At 43.2% G+C, this 23,205-nt stretch overlaps 2 protein-coding genes across 6 annotated transcripts in view; one reads left to right on the top strand and one right to left on the bottom strand.

Moving 5' to 3' along the window:
* Positions 1–5,835, bottom strand: part of LOC123994562 (scm-like with four MBT domains protein 2) — a 71,369-nt gene extending 65,534 nt beyond the window's left edge. For all 5 annotated transcript variants that reach the window (XM_046297306.1, XM_046297304.1, XM_046297307.1 and 2 more), the window contains exons 1-2: positions 5,730–5,835; positions 696–880 (exon numbers count right to left, since the gene is read on the bottom strand). In XM_046297306.1, the coding sequence (XP_046153262.1) occupies positions 696–786 (91 nt within the window). In that variant the 5' untranslated portion in view covers positions 787–880; positions 5,730–5,835. The remainder of the gene's footprint in view (positions 1–695; positions 881–5,729) is intronic.
* A 3,699-nt stretch (positions 5,836–9,534) lies between these two features.
* tmem110l (transmembrane protein 110, like) lies at positions 9,535–17,218 on the top strand. Its single transcript, XM_046299497.1, has 8 exons — positions 9,535–9,975; positions 11,556–11,604; positions 11,806–11,901; positions 12,203–12,324; positions 13,326–13,438; positions 14,233–14,316; positions 16,080–16,202; positions 16,514–17,218. The coding sequence occupies exons 1-8, from the start codon at positions 9,972–9,974 to the stop codon at positions 16,523–16,525; spliced, it is 603 nt and encodes a 200-aa protein (XP_046155453.1). The 5' UTR covers positions 9,535–9,971; the 3' UTR covers positions 16,526–17,218.
* Positions 17,219–23,205: the final 5,987 nt, after the last annotated feature.

The raw sequence follows: 23,205 nt of genomic DNA, 5'->3' as shown, positions 1-23,205 counted from the left end.
CTCCACCTGATTCAAAGGGGTCACGTTACGAACGCTGCTTTTAACAAAAAGCAATCTTGTATTTGGGAGTCAGAAAAGCACTTTTTCCTTAAAAATATGTTTATAATTAAGAAGATGTTAGATCAACCGTAGTGTTGAGAAAATGTTCCTAGGTGAGTTGCATTTCCTCTTTCCTGTCCGCCCGACAAAACATTCCTGTTTTCTATTTCTTTTCATCCGAGTTCCACTTTTCCAGTCTGTTCATCTGATAAGAAGCACCTTGTCGGGCTGAACATTACAGAACAAGGAAGTGAACACAGGAAAACAATGACAGAGAGACTAACTATGACTCTACAGCCAGCTCATACATCTCCACACCACTGACCAGGTAAACTGGACCAGATTCTCTCACAGTTTGACACAGTGGCTGCTGCAGAATCCTGCTGAACAATCTAAACTAAAAAATAGCCCTGCACTACACGCATTCTGAGAACTCGATGAAGGTCAATAATGGTGTGGCATGTCAAAAGGAATGGGAAAAATTGGAAAATGGCTGCTTTTCAATGCAATCACTGAGCATTTTGAAACCACAACCCCCTGTTGTGATTGTGATACAATGGAGATAAACGGTTGTGCGCTTCACGTGTCATCAAACAATGGCAGACAAAAAATGAGGAAGGGATCGAAGAGTAAAAAGTGTAGGTAAAATCCCTCACCTGAGTACACCTGTACTTCTCTCCCATTGGTCGGGCTGTAGGATTTCTCCGCGGAGAGGGCCAACGGCCTGTCCTGTGGGCGGGACTGCATCCTGCTCTCTCTTCCTGGTGACCTTTACCCTTTTTCCCTTTGTCCGTCTGTCTTCAGACTCCCCAGTCTTCACTGCATCTCCCTCATTCCTCCACTGTGTCACACAAAGGAGGAGTTAAGTAGGAATGGAGCATTAAAATCCATACCATGTCCATCTAAACTGTAATGAAAGACAATATGGGCAATTATTTCAGACCATACAGATGAGGAAAAAGAAGAAACCCGCACACTGCTCTTGCTAGCGTCACCGCTCTTTAATAAGCTTTACGTGTTTGCCTCAAGGCCTTCGTCAGAGTTTTTGAAAATGTATTAGCACCCTTATGTAGACATAGCTCCACCCACATCCGTTCCATGCAACGAGTGGGGTTGGAGTCAATAAGTAAGTGTTACCAAATATAACAATGCATTTCATACATTTTAGAATAAAGTGTGTACCACAAACCACAATGAAGTTTTCAGAAATCATTGGGTACAGCATGAAAAACATCGGAGTAATCTGAAATGGGGGCATTAATTCATGTTCACATTTACAGCATAACATACATTAGGCATTTCATCATTAAGAACTTAGGAAATAATGTCTGGGGGGGGGAGTGACAATCCCAAAACATTCTCTTTTGCTCAGAGTATTATTTTTTCTATCTCCTCCCCTGTCTGATATCTTAACTTTCTCTATGCCACAAAATCTAAAGGCAGAGATGTCGTTTCTCCTGATTGAACTTTAATGGTCACGAATAATCTGTATGAGAGAACGAGCGGTTTTGCCTACACAACAGCCCACTGCACAGAAGGAATAGCCTCTGTTCTACTAATGGTATATGTACAGCATAGAATACCTGCTCAGCACAGTGTATTTCGATGTCTCTGCTTGGTACAGTCTGCGAGAGCAATGTGCAGTTTCTGCTGTCGTGAATTTGCATACCTCAGCACAGCTCTTCAGCCACAAGAGATAACCAATCACAGTTGAAATAAGGTAGACGAACAGGACCGACACACGCCACAAAGATCAGCGTTACATAGACCATTACGAAAGAAGAGGTATTTCAAATGACTTAAATCGCTCATACAGGAATCATAACGCTTAGTCATAATTGACTCAGAATTGTGTTTTATCGCAAAGATCTTAGAGAAAAACAAACAACATATTTTCCTATTCTTTTCCCACTCTGTCTCTTTGCCAGATCACATGGTCGCAATTGTGATATTTTGGGATGACTGCCATTTCGCTCAGCCTCCGCAATGACTCACTCGAACTGCACGCACTTCCATCAAATGCTCAATTAACACTGATTCATAGAGCAGATTCATACCAATTCCCTTCAATCAAACTAATACACAAAAACAACTCTCTGCAGACTTCGCAAATTTGCCTAAGCATTCAAATCCCCATTCAAACGAGCAATAGGCAATGCTCTGTGCTTGTCATCATGCGTTTTTATAGCATGAGGAACACAATTGGAAATGCATTTAAATCACCTCGATGCTTAATTGCATAGCTGTGTCCTTTCACAACATGTAATCCTTCTGAAATTGTCCTCTGTCACGCAGGGATCCAAACACACATCTATCCATAGCGTAAACAACAAGATGGTCTAATTGGACTCACATGACGCTGCCCCCTGTCCCTCTCCACTCTGTCTGATAGTCCACATTCTCCGGAACGCAAACATATGATCCATCTACTGACTTCAGTCCAGAAACTATCAGAGATCACAGTCCACAGGGTCCATTAAATAACTCAAATGTAGTATAATCCACAACGTCTCGGACACAATCAGAGAAAATCACAGATTTCCATGTAGAATTACAGGATAAAGAGAACCGGGCAACGTATCTCACAGACAGAGGGTCACTTATCCCAGAAATGTTCTCACTGATTTACATCCAAAAGGTTCACTATTGTAGCATTCAGTCAGGAGGATCTGAGGCTGCGTTTACACAGGCAGTCCAATTCTGGTATATTTTGTTCACTAATTGTTATTTAAAAACAAAAAACAAAAGCAGCCTAACTAAATCACTAGATTGAAACATATTGGTCCATACTCGTCCCCAGCATCCCAGTGAGCAGCCCAGATTGGATCCTGGGGATTAGGCTGATCTGTGTGTTGATCTGAGACGCAGGTCTTTCCTGGTTAAAGCCTCGTCAGATTGAGATGGTGGGGGGGGCGGTGTTATGGGTTAGCCCTGATGAGTCCAGCAGACACCACACGCCGTCCCTTAGCTGCCTTTCTCTAAAACCCCAACCAGGACAATAGAGAGATTTAATGGGGGAATTAACAGATTAACTAACACTACTTGGGCTGGGTGTGTCCTTCCTCATCTCCCGTCATGTTTTTGCTTGTAGGTATCAAAATTTGACACAATTTAGCCTGTTAAGAGTAATGACCTCTCAACGACTTCTGCACTTCTGTTTGATCACTCACTATGTAATCTACAATATTACATCCAAAGAGAGATTTCGTGATTTGTTAGTATCTATGATGTATTAGTATAATATATCAGTAGAATATCGTGTCTTGTCTCTATGGCTCATCTAGCCTGGTGTGTTCCTTAAACAGCCTGTGATGCTGTGTGAGATCAGCTGACTGAGATATTTAAAAGGCTGAAGTGCAAACAACTGCCCCGGGCAGACAGACAGACAGACAGGCCACAATGCACAGAGGTAATGAGAAAACATACCAATGGGCAGCCTACTGCCTACAGCAGCAATCTTCAGGAAACTTCTCCAGCATCAAGCCATTGTTTGAGTAACATCACACCAGAAGGTCTATGTGATTACTTTTTCCATAAACTCAAAAATAATCGAAAATAGATGGAAATGGATGTTGTTTGATCTTATTCCAAATGTCGTGTTGTTTAATAAGATGTCTTTATCTTCTTTGAAGAAAAAACATCCGTTGTAGGCCAATCATTGGACAGCCTTTCTGCGCAGAGCACGTTGTGTCTGTTATGTTGACTCTTGTGCCACGTGATTCTCATTATCTCTCCTCCAGCCATTGAGTCGCTCATGATCGGGTCAAAAGAAGAAAATATATATATATATTTTTAAACTCCTGTGAATCATTCATCCACACACCTCACTGAAGTCTCTTAGTGGAGAAAACTAAATTTGTCTTTCTTTACATTGCAATTAATCTCGTCAGCCAGACACTTCCCATGAGCAATTAGCCCGGGGATGTGATTACCTTTTGCCATTATTTCACCTAAAACTACAGCAGACACTTCTGAACTGACGATGTCAAGTCACAGCCTTGATCTAATGACTTAATACATCCGTTTTCCATATCATTGTGTTATGTAAATCACTGTGAAAGATGTGTTAGTAATGTAAGTTGTTCTTGACAGAGCCAATCCATCAATGTTTCATCTGTTCTTCCTTTAGAACCTTACCAGGGACATTTACATACAATGGCACCTGCTACCAAAAGATCGATTATGAACGGCGCTGAGGAGGACATGAATAAAAACCATCAATAACCATGCATCCTTGATCATCTTTACCCCTATACCAGATCCCTGGACACATCATAGGGTTGTACTGTAAAGAGGCGAGATCTTCTCCGTGATGTTGCTTACTTCCATTCCATCTAGGCTACACCAGTACCAAGGCAAAACGATCTCACATGACAGCCGCGGACGGTAGGTATGTTTTAGGGTTTTATGGCAATACGCAGCCTGAATATGCATGAGTGCGCACATGCACATCACTGTTCATTCGGAAGCGTGGCTTATTTTTATATTCATTATGGAGCCGAATGTAATTCCGAAGAGGGATCATCAGAATAATGCGCAGCTAAACTCCGGTTTTGCTGACCGCCCGCAATAAAAAATAAATAATTAAATGGATATATGCGCGGTTTAACCCAAGTAGAAACTTCATCATAGAAATGTGACATAACGTCGGATTGGGAAAATTACCTCGTGCAAATTTACAATCATCAAGATTGGATGTTAAAACCTTGATGGATGACTAAAAAGACAAATGGAACCGTTCATCAGACCATTATTCCATGTCTACTAAATAACGATAAAAAAATAGATTGTAACTGCTAATGCTGATAAAGTGAAACAGGAAATGTAGCTATGCGTACTGTGCATTCGTGGGATACGGGTGTCGTCGAAGTCCTCTCGGTGCGTTACACAGTCAGTCATTTGTATTTCGCACTTCGCTAATGTACTTTGCTCACAAAGTATTGCAGCGGAAAAAAACTCTAACGTTATTGCTAAGCGTCCACTTCTAATTTAATTCATTAGAGCTTGTTAATGTGCATCAAAAGAAACTAAAACTGGACGGTTAACTGCAGTAATTAATTTTTTTCCTCATTCAAAGATTTTACATGCAGTTTTTTACACACCAAAACCCGCCATGTTGAAAGTGGTTTGACATATTGGCAATGTCCGGTATTTTCCGATGCCTTTGCGCACCTATGTGTGGAAAAAGCATGGCACACCTACACGTTTAAACTGTAAATATGAACATTTAAAACGAAGTCAGTGGTGTGAACTTATGAGCATTTCACTATTTTATCGTTTTCAGTAGAAAGCAGACCGTTAGATGGAAATTCATTTATCAGGCTTATTGAAATGTATGTTTCCTATGTACGGCAAGCATTAAAATACATGTTTATGTAACCAATTTATTTTGCATCAAGGTTTACATTAAATAAAGAAAAACAATCATACTAACTAAATTGAAAGTGCCACGAAGCGACGTTCTCGCCGCATGTGAAAGCTATAATTACGCACGAAAAAACACTTTGAACAACTTGGCTCCTGAATACGCCAGTATTTCTGTTTCTAGAGAAACAGCCTCGGGTAGGAATGGTTAAAGGTTTTAGCCAGGAAAAACCATTCACGGTTGATATTTCGTCGAGAAAACGACGGCTCTGGATTAGTAACCTTCATAAATATTTAAAGAAGCGTCAACCTGTCACCTGTCTTACCTTAATTATGTTTTTTTCGAATCAAATTTGCGAGCCTTTTTCGTTCGGTGGAAGCCAGCGAGCGACGTCTTCCAACTGCACAGCACAGAGCTCGTTCCAATATGGCATCTCACATCTGCGCATGTCCAAAAAATCTTCAGATTATTTTCAAACCAACTCCTTCAATGACCTTTAGTGCAGTTACGAAATTTGTTCAGCCAATTATAAATAGAATGTGGAAGTAGGCTACCCACCCCCATATTTTAACCCCTCGGTCTTTCATAGCTGAAATACACAACACATAGTTATTGTTACCAGTGTGTTTACACAATGATGAAGCCACCACTTGTACAATTATGAACCAAGTTGTATATCTATATTTAACTATGCAAGTCAGTTAAGAACACATTCTTATTTACAATGACGGCCTACCCCGGTCAAACCCTAACACGGACGACGCAGGGCAGATTGTGCCCGGTCCTATGGGACCCCCAATCACGGCCGGTTGTTATACAGCCTGGAATCGAACCAGGGTCTGTAGTGCCGCCTCTAGCACTGAGATGCAGTGCCTTAGACCACTACGCCACTCGGGAGACCAATTCATGATAGATGTAATGATATTTCCGAATAGGTTTTTTATTTTTATTGTCGAGACTAATTGTTTTCATGGTTTAAAAATGTGAATATAGTTAATATCTTCTATTAAGGGTGTTTTTACATGTGAAATATATACACAAATCCCAACAGAAGCCAATAGGCATACTGTATAGTCAAAGATAAAAACCTGTTTAAGTCTGGAGCCAAAAATGCTTGTCTGACAACTATTTGACTTTCAAATAAATGAACCAACGTATAGGCCTATGCATGTGCTAACCCCTTCTATGATAATTATATTGCCACTGTTTCTGACTGTTACAGTCGTGTCTTGACATACAAACATTTTCTTTCGGTTAATTGTGTGTTTTTATTAAAAATTATACTATTCAACATTAATGAAACGTAACTCAATGTTCAGTGTGCGCGAGAGACAGAATGTCTTACTGATTACAAGGGAATTCAGTGTCACATACTGCACAGAAGTCGTATTCATTTAAAAGACAAGTTAAAATGATATCGGTTCTTAACAGCTCAATTTGTGTTGTTCTTGTAATATTAGTGCATAATGTCAAAACTGTTTCCACTTGACTGAAAACTGAAAACGTTTATGCACTTTATTAAAACACTTAGAGCAGCCTACATGAGATGAAACCATTGATATTCATTGATAAGCAATGCATTGGTAAAAGCGAGTACGCTCATGATCATTCTGTCCGTCAACCAAGCCTTTGTATTCATGGGGTCCAGAAGCAAATGGGGGTATACGCGCCTCAAATGGTCCCAGTTCGACCCATGTCTCCAAAGTCCCAAACTGAAGGCGACTCAGCAAGGCATGAACGTTATAAGTTTCCATAAATTGAATTGTATTATCAAGTATAATATGATCAGGGTATCTTCATGACAATGTGACAAAAGCATCGCATTCAATGGATATTGCATTAGAAGCAGCCCTACTGTCCTGTCACATTTTTGGAATGCCTCATGTATTAAAGTGGCTGTCATCATTTTATTGTTCTCACTAAATGACACATATTTAACATGCCTACTCCATTTCATCAAATAATTGTTATAGCGTTCAAACATTACTGTAACATTTAAAGGTATTACATACCAAAGTCAATGCTATCCTCTAGTGGCAGAGCGTGTGTAGGCCCACTCGACAACTGAATGGGAACAGACAGACATGATGCGTGTATGAAATATCACATTTTAAACTGTCTTGAACTGGGTATCATATCTTATGAGGATATTCTTTTGACTAAATAAATGTACATTAAAAATATGCATGATTGTTTGAAAACTATAGTTACAACAGTGTATTGTGGAGGTTTTAGGTGTGTAAAATGTCAGGCTATACTATTTGGTATAGACTGTGAGTAAATCAATTGTTTTAAATTGCGGCACAATAATGCAAAATCTAAATTGCGCAATATAGACCTACTTGTTGGATAATGATTTTGGTAAATCCTGCAACCTCCTTCGGCTGTCACCGTCCCATAACAGTGCTATTAGGAATGAGAATCATCTTCCACTTGCAACTCAAACAAAATAAGCAGTCCCTTAAATAGGCCTACCGAATAGTCTGAGTTGCCTAGCCACCACCGGTCTCATCCGCACCCCTTTGGTGACGCGAATGCCTCTCCGCGGCTTCGCCACTCGCGGTCCATCCCGGCGGAGGGAAGTGTGCGTGTGCACGTGGTGGTGGGGTGCTGGTAACAGATGGTTGGTAAGAAACGCGCGGTTTGATCTGCCATAGAAGAGGCTTTAACAAGTGCGCGGGGGAACCGATTATCCCCCACGTACGACGCATGCATTGCACGGGCCACTGCCCTTTGTCTGTGTGCCAGTCCGAAGAAAAGTGATGGTTTGTCTCTACAACTCAATAACTCCCAAATGCATCTAGCCTGCCTTGACAATGACCATGGAGTAGGCCTATCATAAACCTTTGGATTTAATAAAATACCGTAGGCCTATTGCAAACCCATAGGCTATGGATATAGATTGACTACGTTATTAATAAGTAATTAATTAGATTCCAATTCCCTCCTCATTCCATATCTGGACAATAGTGGCTTGATGACGAGGCCCTGGCCATTCAAAGTCGTTTTTGCTTATTAACACTAGAAAGGCCGCGAGGGATCCCACTTTGAACCAATGAGTAGTTATTCTGACTGCAAAATAACAGTCTTATAAATATATTTCATATACTATTGCAAAAATAATCATTTGGTTGTGTGTTATGAAGGCTTGGGTAACATTAGAATATGTTACCCAATAAAACTTATCAAAGATCATTTTCATTGGTTTATGTTAGTGTAGGATATCTGTGTTGCACATGGAACAGTTATTCTTGGAAAAGGTGATATTTTGAAATAGAGCTCATCTCTTCCATTTTTAGAGTTATTCGGCAAAAGGTAAGCGCTTTGGAAACTTCAGAATCGACTCTTTCTGATACTATATAGAAGTCAGAAGGTCTTACCTGCATACAACTCTGTAGGAGCCTCAGAGGATTTGAAAAAGTCATTTTCTGGTGCTCTGTTTCCCTGCCTCTGTGTCAATTCCAACTGAACTGCATAAACTGCACTGTCTCTTCATATTCAATTTGACAATTGACAATATGTTTACCCATCAGACTATTGTCAATTTAATATTGTCTTTAGGCTAAATCTGTTATTGTATTTGTGAAATTATTTTCAATATAGTTTAGATGGGCCATCATCACCTAAGCAGGCTGACTGCTGGTGAATGACTGGCGGTGAATGACTGGCGGTGAATGAGCGGAAGAATGAAATACATGTCCTATTAAAACTGGATATAACACAAATTCTGTTTCTGAAATCGAAATTCTAAACACAAATGTATGCGATAAATATACTTATTTAGGCATTAGTTTAAAAATGGAAGAAAAATTGACATGTAATTAATATGAAGTCAAAATGACTGCCTCAAGGCTTAGTGTTAAAGCCACTATTGTTATCTCTCATCATGTGTAGGACACATCATCTGACTGCTGTATTATAGATAATTCATATAACAAAGGTCGTCCATTTAGATTAAATTATAGGCTAAACTCTATACATGTGATTAGAACGTGGTAACTGTTAAAGAGCATTTCAAATGGCACTCGGGACATTGATGGCCCCCTACTGCGGAGACCGGAGCGCGTGACCGCAATTAACAAAAGGAACAAAGACCGCCTGCGCTCGCAGAGACCCAAAGAATTCAACAGCAGGACCTGACGTCAGAATCCCGTATTTTGCAGTTTATATGGAGTAGAACATTTAACCATGTTCCTGACTTTAGTTTAGGGTTAACCCTAACCCTAACACCCCCCCCCCCAAAATACTTTTGTTTTAACTTTGCGAGAGAGGCATTGAGCAGTGATAGCATGACCAATTCGTTTTGTTTTTCTTGAGATTGGAAGGCTCCTAGGTCTCTCCTCGCAAACAACAGGGGAAGTGCCCCCTGTCCTTTGTCTGCTTCGGGTGTTTTTAAAGTATTCGACATGGACATTTACGGTTACAATGGTGTTTTTCTGGTCAAAAGACCGTTTAATAATGAAGTTTTTGAGATTTCGAATATTACGAAGGCGAACCCTCAGGGATGCGATAACGTGGCTTTGACAAACAGATTCGGAGTCTTGATTCAAGGGTTGCTGGCACATTGATGGGTGAGTATCTTTCAGAAGAGAACGTAACAATGTGCCGAGCAGTATAATTGTATAGGATAACTTATTGTTTCGAAATAGCAGATCATATTTAATATAAAATACTTAGAAATCACATTTTAATCACCTTTAAAGGGAAAATCAAGGGTCTATTCAGCCAAGCACTGCTCTGGTATCCACTGCAGAGCTCATCTCCATCTGTGAGCACGTGGTAGTTTGTTTATGCTATTTGACGTTTCATTCCGATAGGCTGCTGTTGCACTTTATAAGGCTGATAATAAACATAGAATAAATAAATATAGAATTATATTATAATTCCATTTGAATAGTCTATTATAAGAATGTTTACCATATCCTTTTATGTGCTAAGTTTTAAATATTCAGCGCCACGCGTAGCCACGCGTAGCCATATGTCATCCGTGGCCCATCAACACAAATGTAAACGATCTCGAATGTATCCTATAACTATCCTATAACTATTAGACTATTGTATATTTATAAACTATCCCTAAACGATAAACTACTGGTAAACGATCTATAAACCCATTTCATTTATATTATTCTTATTATTGAAAATCCTCTTCAAGACCGGGGTGAACGTTTATGGTCTATGATGGAGCAAACTACTTTGAGAGGGTGGTCATAAAATCCTACAGAATACATAAATGCCGTTTTGAATATGAGAGAAGAGGCTCTGTCTATATCTCTATCTACAGTGAGAGGACATTTTGTAGTCATGCACTTTACAACAGAGTGATTTATGACAGAAAGGGGTCAGACTCTAAAGGTGAGTGGAGGATCAATTAGCTTTGACCTTCTCACAGTTACTTATTAGTAAGAATATCAATATTTAGGTGTGTGTGTGTATGTGTGTGTGTGTGTGTGTGTGTGTGTGTGTGTGTGTGTGTGTACTGCGTCAGCCAGAGTACCCAAGTATGTTAATATACTGCTGAAAATCAAGGGTCTACTCAGCCAAGCGCTGCACTGGTATGCACGGCAGAGCTACACTGTTCATCTCAATGCCTCTCCCCTGCCTGCCAAGATGCATCCATCTTTGTTTAGAGTCCTCTTCCTCTTGGCTATTTTGGTGACTTCCTCCCATTGACAGACCACTGGCCCCACCTTTTGCGTGCCAGAGTTCTTAGATACAGTTGCTATCATTTTATGCCAGGCACCAATTGTGGCTTTGCATTCTAACCTTCAGATAGTTTTGGGTGATAATGAGTCAAACTGCAGCCACAACATGATGATTGGTATGTGAACAGTCACACACTCAGACCTTGTGTTAGATGGGGAGAGAGGAATAGTGGGTTCCTGTTAGACACGTGGCCCTGAGCTACCAGTGTCCTGATGGGGATGGGTGGACTGAGGGAGCATGTGGTTCTGACTTGTTCCATTCTTTATCCATCTCTCCTGGACCCACAGAGGACATGTACACTCACAGAGATAGCCATAGAAGAGTGAAAAATTCCTGTCTCTCTCTCTCTCTCTCTCTCTCTCTCTCTCTCTCTCTCTCTCTCTCTCTCTCTCTCTCTCTCTCTCTCTCTCTCTCTCTCCCTGCGTCTCTCCATCTCTATCTACAGTGAAGAGGTTCCGTGAACCAGTAGGGATCAGAAGACCGTGGAGGATCTGGTGAGAGACCAGTGTTTTTTTATTATCAGAGACTGTATCAAACCCCTAGGGAAGAACAGGAGACCGTCGGTTGATCACATGGCTGAGGATCAAAGATTCTTTTAGATTTAGAAATGTTAATGTTTGTTGCTTGACTTATATATTTGGCTATTACAAGTCACCATGGTGATGACCATCCTACATTTCACCCCATCTCTACAGGTTTTACGACATGTCCAAGCAGGCGATTGGCGCTCTCTTCATCCACTTCGCCAATGTGTTCCTCTCCAACCTCACGGAAATGGAACCCTGTTCCCTGTGAGTCCATAGCTGTGATTGGACAGGTTTGCAGAAACCACCTTCCAATCTAAAGCCTCAACCAATCATTATGATAAATAAATAAGATGTTCTATTGTGACATACAGCAAACAGGTGCAGTGAAATGTGTTATTTTACACTGTAATCCATAGTAGTATGGTAGCATTGACAGATTCTGCACCTTGTCGGCCGCATGTATTCCAACCACTGGCCTTTCAGTTATTGGCCCAACACTCTAACCGCTAGGCTACCTGCTGCCCCATGTCAAATCACCGACTCACTTCCTGGTGGCTTTCCACAGGTATTTGATAAATTTCCTGCTCGATGCCACGCTAGGCATGTTGGTCATCTGGGCGGGGGTCAAGGTTGTCTCCAGGATCGTGGAGTACAAGCAGTTCGCACTGCTCACCTTTGGAGAATACGGTGAGTCTCTGTTTATGCTGTGTCAAATGTTTGGAGGTTGACCAAAGTTCAGACATCTACTGTTCTGTGTCGTTGGAGAGGGTTGTGCCAGTTAATTTTCAGAATATTTCAGGGAGGTTGACACTTCTTCCTTTCACCACTGGAGGCCGCTGTAGGCTCATGAGAATATTGCATGAAAAACATCCTCCGATGGGTGATGATGACTTGTGGGATTCAGTTCTAGCCAATTCCTGCACTCGCTCTGTCCATAAGTCTTAATGGGGGAAAAAAGAACCAAAATAAGATTTAAAATGTCAGTCTGTTAATCTACTGTATTCCACAAATATTCTACTGTATCTGCGCTTGGTTCTGTTTCATGTATTTTCCCCCATTGATTATTATGATCCACCGGATTGTAAATGCAGCTGTGCCATGACAACTGGCCAAATGTTTTAATGGGCTTTAGTTTCCATCCGATCTGTATCACTCTCTCTGTGTGGGGACCTTTCCCTCTAAAGCCTGCTACAAATACTGTCCCTCTGTCATAACTATTGGTCCTGAAAACTAAACAAATAGTAAAACTTTTAGCCGTTTGTGTAGAGTTAGTTGTAAATCCTCTCTGTCCCTCTTAAAGAGCTGAACAACAACATCCAGTTTCTCTCTTATACATTTCTCTCCGCTGTCTCACTTCTCTCTATGTCTCTGTGTCTCTCTCTTGTCTTTCTCTCTGCTGTGTTCCCAGGTGCGGAGTGTTTGTTAATGACAGAGACATGTTCCTGTCTGTGTACACTGAGATGACCGAGAGATGCAAATAGTATTTAGACGTGTTTAGACCAGCGCACTGAGATTGTGGGTGCTTGTCTGTGTGTATGAATGCCTCTATGGGGTCAATGTGCAGTCTGCTGTCGTCCTCTCTATGGCTGATCTTCCCTAGGTGACGATCTGAGTCCGTTAGTCAGTGCATGTGGCTTCAGTGTGGTCACTGTGTGGTCAGTAAGTAATGGTCTGTTCTGTCTGACCAGGTGACCCTCCCCAGGCCGCAGCGTGGCTCGGTCAGTGTGGTGTCTACCTTCTCATCATGGTCCTGGAGAAGAGTTTAGTCAGCTTGGTGCTGCTCATTCCAGGATGGACCAACGTGAGTAGGCCTACAGTACCCACAGCCACCTGCTCCAGGGACATGGGCTAACCCAGATCCTGAGAGAACTGAGAGACTCTACCCACTCGAGAGAGAGCGAGAGCAGAGGTGTCAATCATGTTCTTTCTTCTCGGTTCTGTGTTTGAAATCTCTGGTGACAATTTAAAGTCAACAGAAAGTCAAGGCTGAAAAAGAAAGGGAGGATGAAAGGTTTTGGAGAGAACAAAGAGAAAGAGTTGTCCTTTGAACAGAATGGGAACATTGACCTTCAGCCAAATGAATGTCATCTGGCCCCTGGGACTAGGGTCTTTAGACAATTTGTTTGGTTGGTTATTTGACTGAGGCTGTGGATCGCCTGCTCAAACCTTCTTTGTGTTTTAGGGTCGTTGTTGCTCTGTTCACTGCTCCTCTCTTGAAGAGGGTAATTTAGTTTTTTTCAGTACACATTGCTTTGGGACACTGTGGCTTTTTCTCAGGGAGAAGGGGGGGTGGGGGGGTCAGGCAAACTGTCATTAACATACCGTAGCTCATTCCAGACAAACCGAATACTTTGAGATTTTGTTCTCTCTCTCTGACATGGTGAATAGCACATAATCATCACATTAGCTCCAATCTTCAATCATGTTCCACAGCAGAGAGCCATAGAGATACTCGCTCTATTATAGTGCAAAATATTGACGATCTAAATGTCATTGGATGACAGTCTTTTGTGTAACACGCCTGTTATTTTGCCCTGCCCAAATTGAAAGTGTGTGTGTTGTGACGCTGTGTTTCTCCGCGCACTGATGTTCCAGCTGCAGTCTGTGTTGCTGGACTACATCCCTAACCCTCAGGTGGACCTTGTGTTGGTCATGCTCATCGTGCCCGTCATTGTCAACGTGAGTCTCAACCAGCCTGCAATAACACTCTACATAATGTTGTGTATATGTCAGAGGAGGCCGTTGAGGGGAGGATGGCTCATAAAACATGGCTGGAATGAAAACCATGTGTTTGAGTCTGATACTGTCCTATTCATTCCTTTCCAGCCATTACTATGAGCCGTCCTCCCCAATTAAGGTACCACCAACCTCCTGTGGTAAATGTAAACTCAGCAAAAAAAGAAACGTCCTCTCACTGCCAACTGTGTTTATTTTCAGCAAACTTAACATGTGTAAATATTTGTATAAATGTAAGATTCAACAACTGAGACATAAACTGAACAAGTTCCACAGACATGTGACCAACAGAAATGGAATAATGTGTCCCTGAACAAAGGGGGGTCAAAATCAAAAGTAACAGTCAGTATCTGGTGTGGCCACCAGCTGCATTCAGTACTGCAGTGCATCTCCTCCTCATGCACCAGTCCATTTGCCAGATTTGCCAGTTCTTGCTGTGAGATGTTACCCCACTCTTCCACCAAGTCACCTGCATGTTCTCAGACATTTCTGGGGGGAATGGCCCTAGTCCTCACCCTCTGATCCAACAGGTTCCAGACGTGCTCAATGGGATTGAGATCCGGGCTCTTCGGTGGCCATGGCAGAACACTGACATTCCTGTCTTGCAGGAAATCATGCACAGAATGAGCAGTATGGCTGGTGGCACTGTCATGCTGGAGGGCCATGTCAGGATGAGCCTGCAGGAAGGGTACCACATGAGGTAGGAGGATGTCTTCCCTGTAAAGCACAGCGTTGAGATTGCCTGCAATGACAACAAGCTCAGTCTGATGATGCTGTGACACACTGCCCCAGACCATGACAGACCCGCCACCTCCAAATCGATCCTGCTCGAGAGTACTGGCCTCGGTGTAACTCTCATTCCTTCAACGATAAACGATAAACAAAACCGCGACTCGTCAGTGAAGAGCACTTTTTGCCAGTCTTGTCTGGTCCAGCTGTTGCCGGTGATGTCTGGTGAGGACCTGCCTTACAACAGGCCTATAAGCCCTCAATCCAGCCTCTCTCAGCCTATTGCGGACAGTCTGAGCACTGATGGAGGGATTGTGTGTTCCTGGTGTAACTCGGGCAGTTATTGTTGCCATCCTGTACCTGTTCCGCAGGGGTGATGTTCGGATGTTCTGATCCTGTGCGAGGACGATCACCTGTCCGTCCTGTCTCCCTGTAGCGCTGTCTTAGGCGTCTCACAATACTGACATTGCAATTTATTGCCCTGGCCACATCTGCAGTCCTCATGCCTCCTTGCAGCGTGCCTAAGGTATGTTCACGCAGATGAGCAGGAACCCTGGGCATCTTTCTTTTGGTGTTTTTCAGAGTCAGTAGAAAGGGCTTTTTTAGTTAGTTTTTAGTAAGTTTTCATAACTGTGACCTTAATTGCCTATCGTCTGTAAGCTGTTGGTGTCTTAACGGCCGTTCTTCAGGTTGCATGTTCATTAATTGTTTATGGTTAATTGAACAAGCATGGGAAACAGTGTTTAAAGCCTTTACAATGAAGATCTGTGTTTTTTTACAAATGATCTTTGAAAGACCGTTGCTGAGTTTTGTATCCCAGACAGTGCATTACGCTTGTATTTTTGGATAGAAACCATGCATGAAGTTTACAGAATGTAGGCTTACTAGGCTACACTGATTGTACATTACATGGGCATTCTGCACCACTGTGCACCAGTTGTACTGACTGAGTTTGTTCTCTCTGTGACCCTCTGTAGTCCATCATGTTCTGGGTGGTGGACAGTCTGATGATGAGGAAGTACAAGAGCCTGGACGACTCCTGTGACCCCTCGACCAAGGTTGTCTCCACGGTGCCATGGGTTACTGGCGACGAGTCACAGGTGAGTGTCGGTTAACTAGAGATGTCCCCGACAAAAACAAAAACGAAAGGCGTCTGTTCTTTTGACCAATCATTGGTCAAATTTAAAACCATATTTCTCTCTCTCTCTCTCTCTCTCTCTCTCTCTCTCTCTCTCTCTCTCTCTCTCTCTCTCTCTCTCTCTCTCTCTCTCTCTCTCTCTCTCTCTCTCTCTCTCTCTCTCTCTCTCTCTCTCTCTCTCTATATATATATATATATATATATATATATATATATATATATATATATATATATATATATATATATATATATATATATATATGATGCTTTAAGCTCACCGTTTGATGAAATAAGGCACAAACGACTGAAGAGGGAGACAGAGATCAAGATAACCAGAAGAAACAGTTCACCTCCTCCCGCTCCTAATGGTTTTTCCAGATTCTGCCGTTACTCTCCTGAAGTTGCCGGTAATAGGCTACACAAGGAGTCGGCAACATTTCTCATGTGGAATGACCATTTATCTTACCATTTCTACCAATCTGCGTGCCAGTTATAGTTTTGATATGCACATTTTTGTGGAACAGTTTCATTTATAATAACATCTTCGTACCTCAATCATTGTCATGTGGTTAATCAAAATTCTATTCAAATCTAAATGAAAATAATGCAAACCTAAAAAGTAACTTATATTGCTATTTCCAACTATAGACAAATAGCCTATAAAGCCAACAAATAAAAACATTGCTGCCTGTAGGTAGAAATGTCCTGATAAAAGTGAAAGTATATCCAATAAAACACATTGGCTACACATGGCCTGCCTGCAGCGAACGTTGAAACATTGTATCAACTATTTACTTGGGTCTGGCCTGAAACTCCTTGCAACATTGTATGAAATATCTTGGGCCCTCAAAGTTGTCCATGCTAATGAGCTCGGGACAAACACAGCTGTAGGCTATTTGCTTAAGGGATAAGAAGTAATCAGTTTGGCCTATTTCATGTTTCCACTGGATCAGAGCAGGACATTTCTCTCTTTCACGCTGAGTGGTTATTGAAAGGGAGAGAGCTGGAAAGATGTTTTTTTTTATACATTGAGGAATTATCATTTTCAATGGATGTGAAAACCTACTTTGTTTGAGGTGAAGAAAACATGATTTTGAGAAGCTCTACAGCTCATTAGTGATCATGCATTAAGCCAATCAGAAATACTACCATATCCCCAAATGGGCACATTTATACGCCTACATTTGCACTCAGGCCAGATAGCCTATAGACCTACTTCTATGCATAATCAGGTGCATGTCCTTACTCAACATCGACAGGAACACACCGAACAAAAGACAAACTAAATGAACAAAACTCGTAAATGGAATGAAATAAACCAACACTTGTTTAGCATAGGTGTAGCATAGGTTATGCGCTCTGCAACAACGTGTCCACTCCAACAATAAGAACGGTAAAAATCTGAAATAATATATTTAATGCATTAAAAGACATTACCGTAACCAACCAAACTTTTGTAGATTAGATATTATAGGAATGAACTGTAAATGTACTACTGGTGATAAACGTATGTAATGGGAAAGTGATATAAACTAACAGTCAAATGCAAACAATTCACACAATGAATTTATGAAACAATGAATGTACACAAATTGGCAGGAGGGAGCCCATTCTGGAGGGAGACGTGCAGCCACACTCCTCTTCTTCTTGGACTGTGCCACCCCCACGGCCTCCGCAATGGATTAGTATTGGCCTCCGCAATGGATTTGTCTCAGCCTCCGCAATGGATTAGTTCACTGAGATGGGCGCAAATAAGATGGGTGTCTTGTGTGCGATTAAAAAAAAAAAAACATATACAAAAGTATGTGGACACCCCTTCAAATGAGTGGATTTGGCTATTTCGGCCACACCTGTTGCTGACCATTGTATAAAATCGAGCACACAGCCATGCAATCTTCATAGACGGCAGCGGCAGCGTAGCCTAGTGGTTAGAGCGTTGGACTAGTAACCGGAAGGTTGCGAGTTCAAACCCCCCGAGCTGACAAGGTACAAATCTGTCGTTCTGCCCCTGAACAGGCAGATAACCCACTGTTCCCAGGCCGTCATTGAAAATAAGAATGTGTTCTTAACTGACTTGCCTGGTTAAATAAAGGTAAAATTAAATTTAAAAAATAGACAAACATTGGCAGTAGAATGGCCCATAGCGTAAAGCTCAGTGACTTTCAACGTGGCGCCGTCATAGGATGCCACCTTTCCAACAAGTCAGTTTGTAAAATTTCTGCCCTGCTAGAGCTGCCCTGGTCAACTGTGCTGTTATTGTGAAGTGGAAACATCTAGGAGCCACAACAGCTCAGCTGAAAAGTGGTAGGCCACCCAAGCTCACAGAACGGAGACCGCCAAGTGCAGAAGCGAATAGCACATAAAAATCATCTGTCCTCTGTTGCAACACTGACTACCAAGTTCAAAACAGCCTTTGGAAGCAATATCAGCATAAGAACTGTTAGTCGGGAGCTTCATGAAATGGGTTTCCATGGCAGAGCAGCCGCACACAAGCCTGGACTCACATTGCACAATGCCAAGCGTCGGCTGGAGTGGTGTAAAGCTCGCTGCCATTGGACTCCATCTTCCAGTCTGACGGATGAATCTGGGTTTGGCGGATGCAAGGAGAAATCTACCTGCCCCAATGCATAGTGCCAAATGTAAAGTTTGGAGGAGGAATAATGGTCTGGGGCTGTTTTTCATGGTTCAGACTAGGCTCCTTAGTTCTAGTGAAGGGAAATCTTAGCGCTACAACATACGATGATATTCTAGACGATTCTGTGCATCCAACTTTCCAACAATTCTGTGCTTCCAACAAAGTGAGGTCCATACAGAAATGGTTTATCGAGATCGGTGTGGAAGAACTTGACTGGCCTACACAGAACGCTGGCCTCAACTACCTTTGGGATGATTTGGAAGGCTGGCTGCGAGCCAGGCCTAATCGCCCAACATCAGTTCCCGACCTCACTAATGCTCTTTTGGCTGAATGGAAGCAAGTCCCTGCAGCAATGTTCCAACAGCTAGTGGAAAGCCTTCCCAGAAGAGTGGAGGCTGTTGTAGCAGCTACTGCTCTGTGGCATCATGAAGGGACATCGTTTGATGATACAACATTAAGGCCCATGGGTACAAAGAGACTTTCCCACCAAACATCACCGTGACACTACATATCAAAGTAGGACACTGGCTAAAGACGTGTGTTTGTTGAGAAAGACAAGAACCGAGATGGCTGTGAGAGTTATGATAGATGTTGGCACAGTGATTTAGCCTGTCTGCACCTGTTTTATGTGCCCCCCCCCCCTACACACACACCTACACACACACTGCTCTCTGGGTTGGTCTAAAGGGCAACTGGCCCACAGTTACTGTCAAGGAAAGACTTAAGTCAGGGAAAATCCCCCTTTCTCTCCATTTTTGTTTCTCTCTCTGTTTTCGCCCATCTATTTGTCGTGTTGTTTCTCTGTGGGTCAGTTACCCGAGTTGGATTGTGCCGTGTGGAATTGAATCAATGTCTTACTTGTCCCGGCTGTTCTGGAAAATATGAGTGTCATAGCAATGTTATTGACATTCCTTGTTTGGTAAGACACGAGTGATGGATGGATGGCGCTAGATCGGCCTGCCAGTTGTCACGTCGTTGAGTCAAGTGTCTTCTGTGTTTCATGTTGTAGAGTTGCTCCTAATCTGTTGAGATGGTAGTCCACAGTAAGTGTGTGATCACCTTGTTTCAATGGATCCATTGTGAGAATTGTATTTGGTGAGAGAACAGTATGTGGTGAATAGTGATGTCATTATGATATTAGTTAACTGTCTCCAGTGGGTGTATAGTCTTGGTCTATTTGAGTGGGAAATCGTGTACGGTATATTGGAGTAGTGAGAAGCTTCCTGTGTTGGGGAATCGGAGAGAATTGACCTCCTACACAGCAGTCAATGTGTTACTGTACACTCTCCTCTCTCTCACTCTGTCCTCTCTCTCTTTCTCACCCTCTCTCTGGAGTCACAATGATTATGACAGACTGGCAGTGTTGCTCTCTCTCCCTCTCTCCCTCCTCATCCCTGGTACTCTGCCAAGCAGCAACAAATCATCCCTTCATTTCGGGAATAAGTGACATTTGGAATTCATTTCCATTCAGTGATGTTATGGAAAGTGGAGTGGAGGAGGAGAAAAAAGAGGGAGAGAACTATGTCCATGGGAGAGAGGAGGGCATTGATTAGGGAGAGCTGTTGGAGTTTGGTTGGTCAATAGTCTGTGTGCAATGAGTTTTAGTTCAGTTCCCGACACGGTCTGTAGGATAGTGTTGGGGAATGGTTTCACCCATGGTCAGCTGTGGCCATATGGTGTTCAGAGAAGGCTGTTTACTTTTATCATAAATAGCCAAACATTTAGTTATTCTAGAGCTGTTAGTTATGGCCTTTCTGGTGTATGCTGTCAAACGGACTAGTTAAATGCCCTAACATATCCAACCTGTTTCATTATGGGATGAAACACAGACATAACATCGATAGACATCTTGGTCTGAGTGTACAGTATCTGAATGAAGATTATTTATTTGGGATTGGCCTCATATCGGTGAGAGAGGAAGGCTGGGAAAGCCCCCTTTCTGCTTCTTTCATTACCATTGTCAGGATTTGGCCAGGGTTGTTCCGGTTTTTGGTCACTAGATGCCCCCATTGTGCCTTTTGACCTTTTGTTTTCCCTTGATCCCCATTATTATTTGCACCTGTGCCTCGTTTCCCCTGATTGTATTTAAACCCTTTGTTTTCCTCTGTTCTTTGCTCTGTGTTTGTATGTTAGCACCCAGCCCTAGTCTCCGAGAACTCTTGTTGATCCCGGTGGACTCTCTTGTGGAATTCTGTTTTTTGTTCTTGTTTGTTTGTTTTTTGAGTATCTTTTGAGGCTTTTTGTGCTTTACCTTCCACCTTGTGGATTTACCTTTTTTGTCTTGGAGGATTACCTTTGTTCTTGTAGGATTCCTTTTGAGGTTGTGGAGTTACATGTTTTCCTGAAGAACTTCACTTTTTACTTCATTAAATACACCGTCTCAAGTACTGCTGTGTCTGCCTCATCTTCTGGGTTCTGCCGACTATTCGTGGCTCAGTTGGTTAAGTGACTGTTTCTCACTCCGGAGACCCGGGTTCGTAACCGGAAACACAGAGCCAACAGAAACACAGAGCCAAAAATGAACCCAGAGGCAGCCAGTTCCCAGGACCTTGTTGCCATGCTGTCCCACCACCAGGAGACTGTCCAACGCCAAGAAGCCGCCCTGGTTCAGCAAGAGGCCATAATGGCTAGACATTCTCATCTTCTGTCGGAGATGCTGACTTCCAGAAAGCAGATATCTGATCGACTTACCCCGGCAACAGTTCCCGTCCCAGTAACTCAGATTCACGTACCCATGCCAGTTAACCCCCTGGCTGAACCTCGTCTTCTACCTCCCCAACGGTTCTCAGGTGATCCAAGTGCTTGTAAAGGGTTTCTCACCCAATGTTCTCTCTCCTTCGAGCTGCAACCCTCGTCGTTCCCCACCGACCGGTCTAAGATCGCATATATCATCACCCTGCTGTCGGAAAAAGCCCTGGCCTGGGCTACTGCTGTGTGGGATGCCCATAGTTCCTGCTGTGCCAGATACTCTGCCTTTGCTGAGGAATTCAAACGAGTGTTTCAAGGCCCATGCAGTGGTCCTGACTCAGCCAAACAGCTCCTGACTCTCCTCCAAGGTCGGCGCAGCGTGACGGACTATGCCATCCAGTTCCGCACGGTGGCAGCAGCGAGTGGCTGGAACAACGAGGCGTTCACGGTGTGCTTTCTGAAAGGCCTTTCCGACACTATCCAAGATGAACTGGCCACTCGGGGACCACCGGACAATCTCGAGTCCCTGATCAAGTTGGCCTCACGCATTGACCAGCGTCTGAGAGAGAGAGAACTCAACCGTAGACCTCTAGCCCCTATCAGTCCCAGCTCCGAGTCCCCACCTTTATCCTCGCTGGCTCCACCGGAGCCCATGCAGATTGGACGCATCTCCCAGGCTGAGAGAGACCGCCGGATGAGGGAGCGACGCTGTCTATATTGCGGAAAACCGGGCCATTTCCGTTCCACGTGTCCCGGGCTCCAGGGAAACGCTCTGTCCCGTACAGACCGGGGGGAACTGTAACGGGAAACATAACCTCCTCCCATCCGTCCAACTCCCGTCTGCTCATTCCAGTCACCCTTTCCTGGGACAACCACAAGCTTCACCTTCAAGCCTTGGTAGACTCTGGAGCCGCAGGTAACTTCATGGATGGTGTCTGGGCGAAGGAGAATGGCGTTCCCTCTGAACCTCTAAGTGACCCCATGAGGGTTACTACATTGGATGGAAGCCCTTTGGGATCTGGACTTGTCACTCATGTCACTACCTCCTTGCGACTTTCAGTTTCACAACACCAGGAATTTAGGAACTTTCATTTGATCTCCTGTTCCGAGTTCCCTCTCGTCCTTGGATACCCCTGGCTTCAAAGCCATAACCCTCACATCGACTGGTCTGTGGGCACTATCAAGCAGTGGGGTCCTACGTGCCAAGTTACTTGTATTTTCCCGAATTCCCCGAGTTCTACTCCCGAGTCTTTAGAATCCATCGACCTGACCCGAGTTCCCGAGTGTTACCATGACCTCAAACTGGTATTTAGCAAACAGAGGGCCACCATGCTACCACCCCATAGACCTTATGATTGCCCCATCGAACTGTTTCCGGGCACTTGCCCCCCCCCCGGGGTCGGATCTTTTCCCTATCTCCACCCGAACGAGCTGCTATGGATACCTACATCAAGGACGCTCTGGAAGCAGGCCTCATGCGTCCATCCACCTCCCCGGCGGGAGCAGGGTTTTTCTTTGTGGCCAAGAAAGAGGGTGGATTACGTCCTTGCATCGACTACCGGGGACTCAATGCCATAACCGTCCGTAACCGTTACCCGCTACCCCTTATGACCACAGCCTTCGAGCTGCTCCAGGAAGCAGT

Source organism: Oncorhynchus gorbuscha, linkage group LG14, assembly GCF_021184085.1.
Source record: "Oncorhynchus gorbuscha isolate QuinsamMale2020 ecotype Even-year linkage group LG14, OgorEven_v1.0, whole genome shotgun sequence".
In the NCBI taxonomy this organism is placed as follows: domain Eukaryota; kingdom Metazoa; phylum Chordata; class Actinopteri; order Salmoniformes; family Salmonidae; genus Oncorhynchus; species Oncorhynchus gorbuscha.
This window is presented reverse-complemented; position numbering and strand designations above follow the sequence as displayed.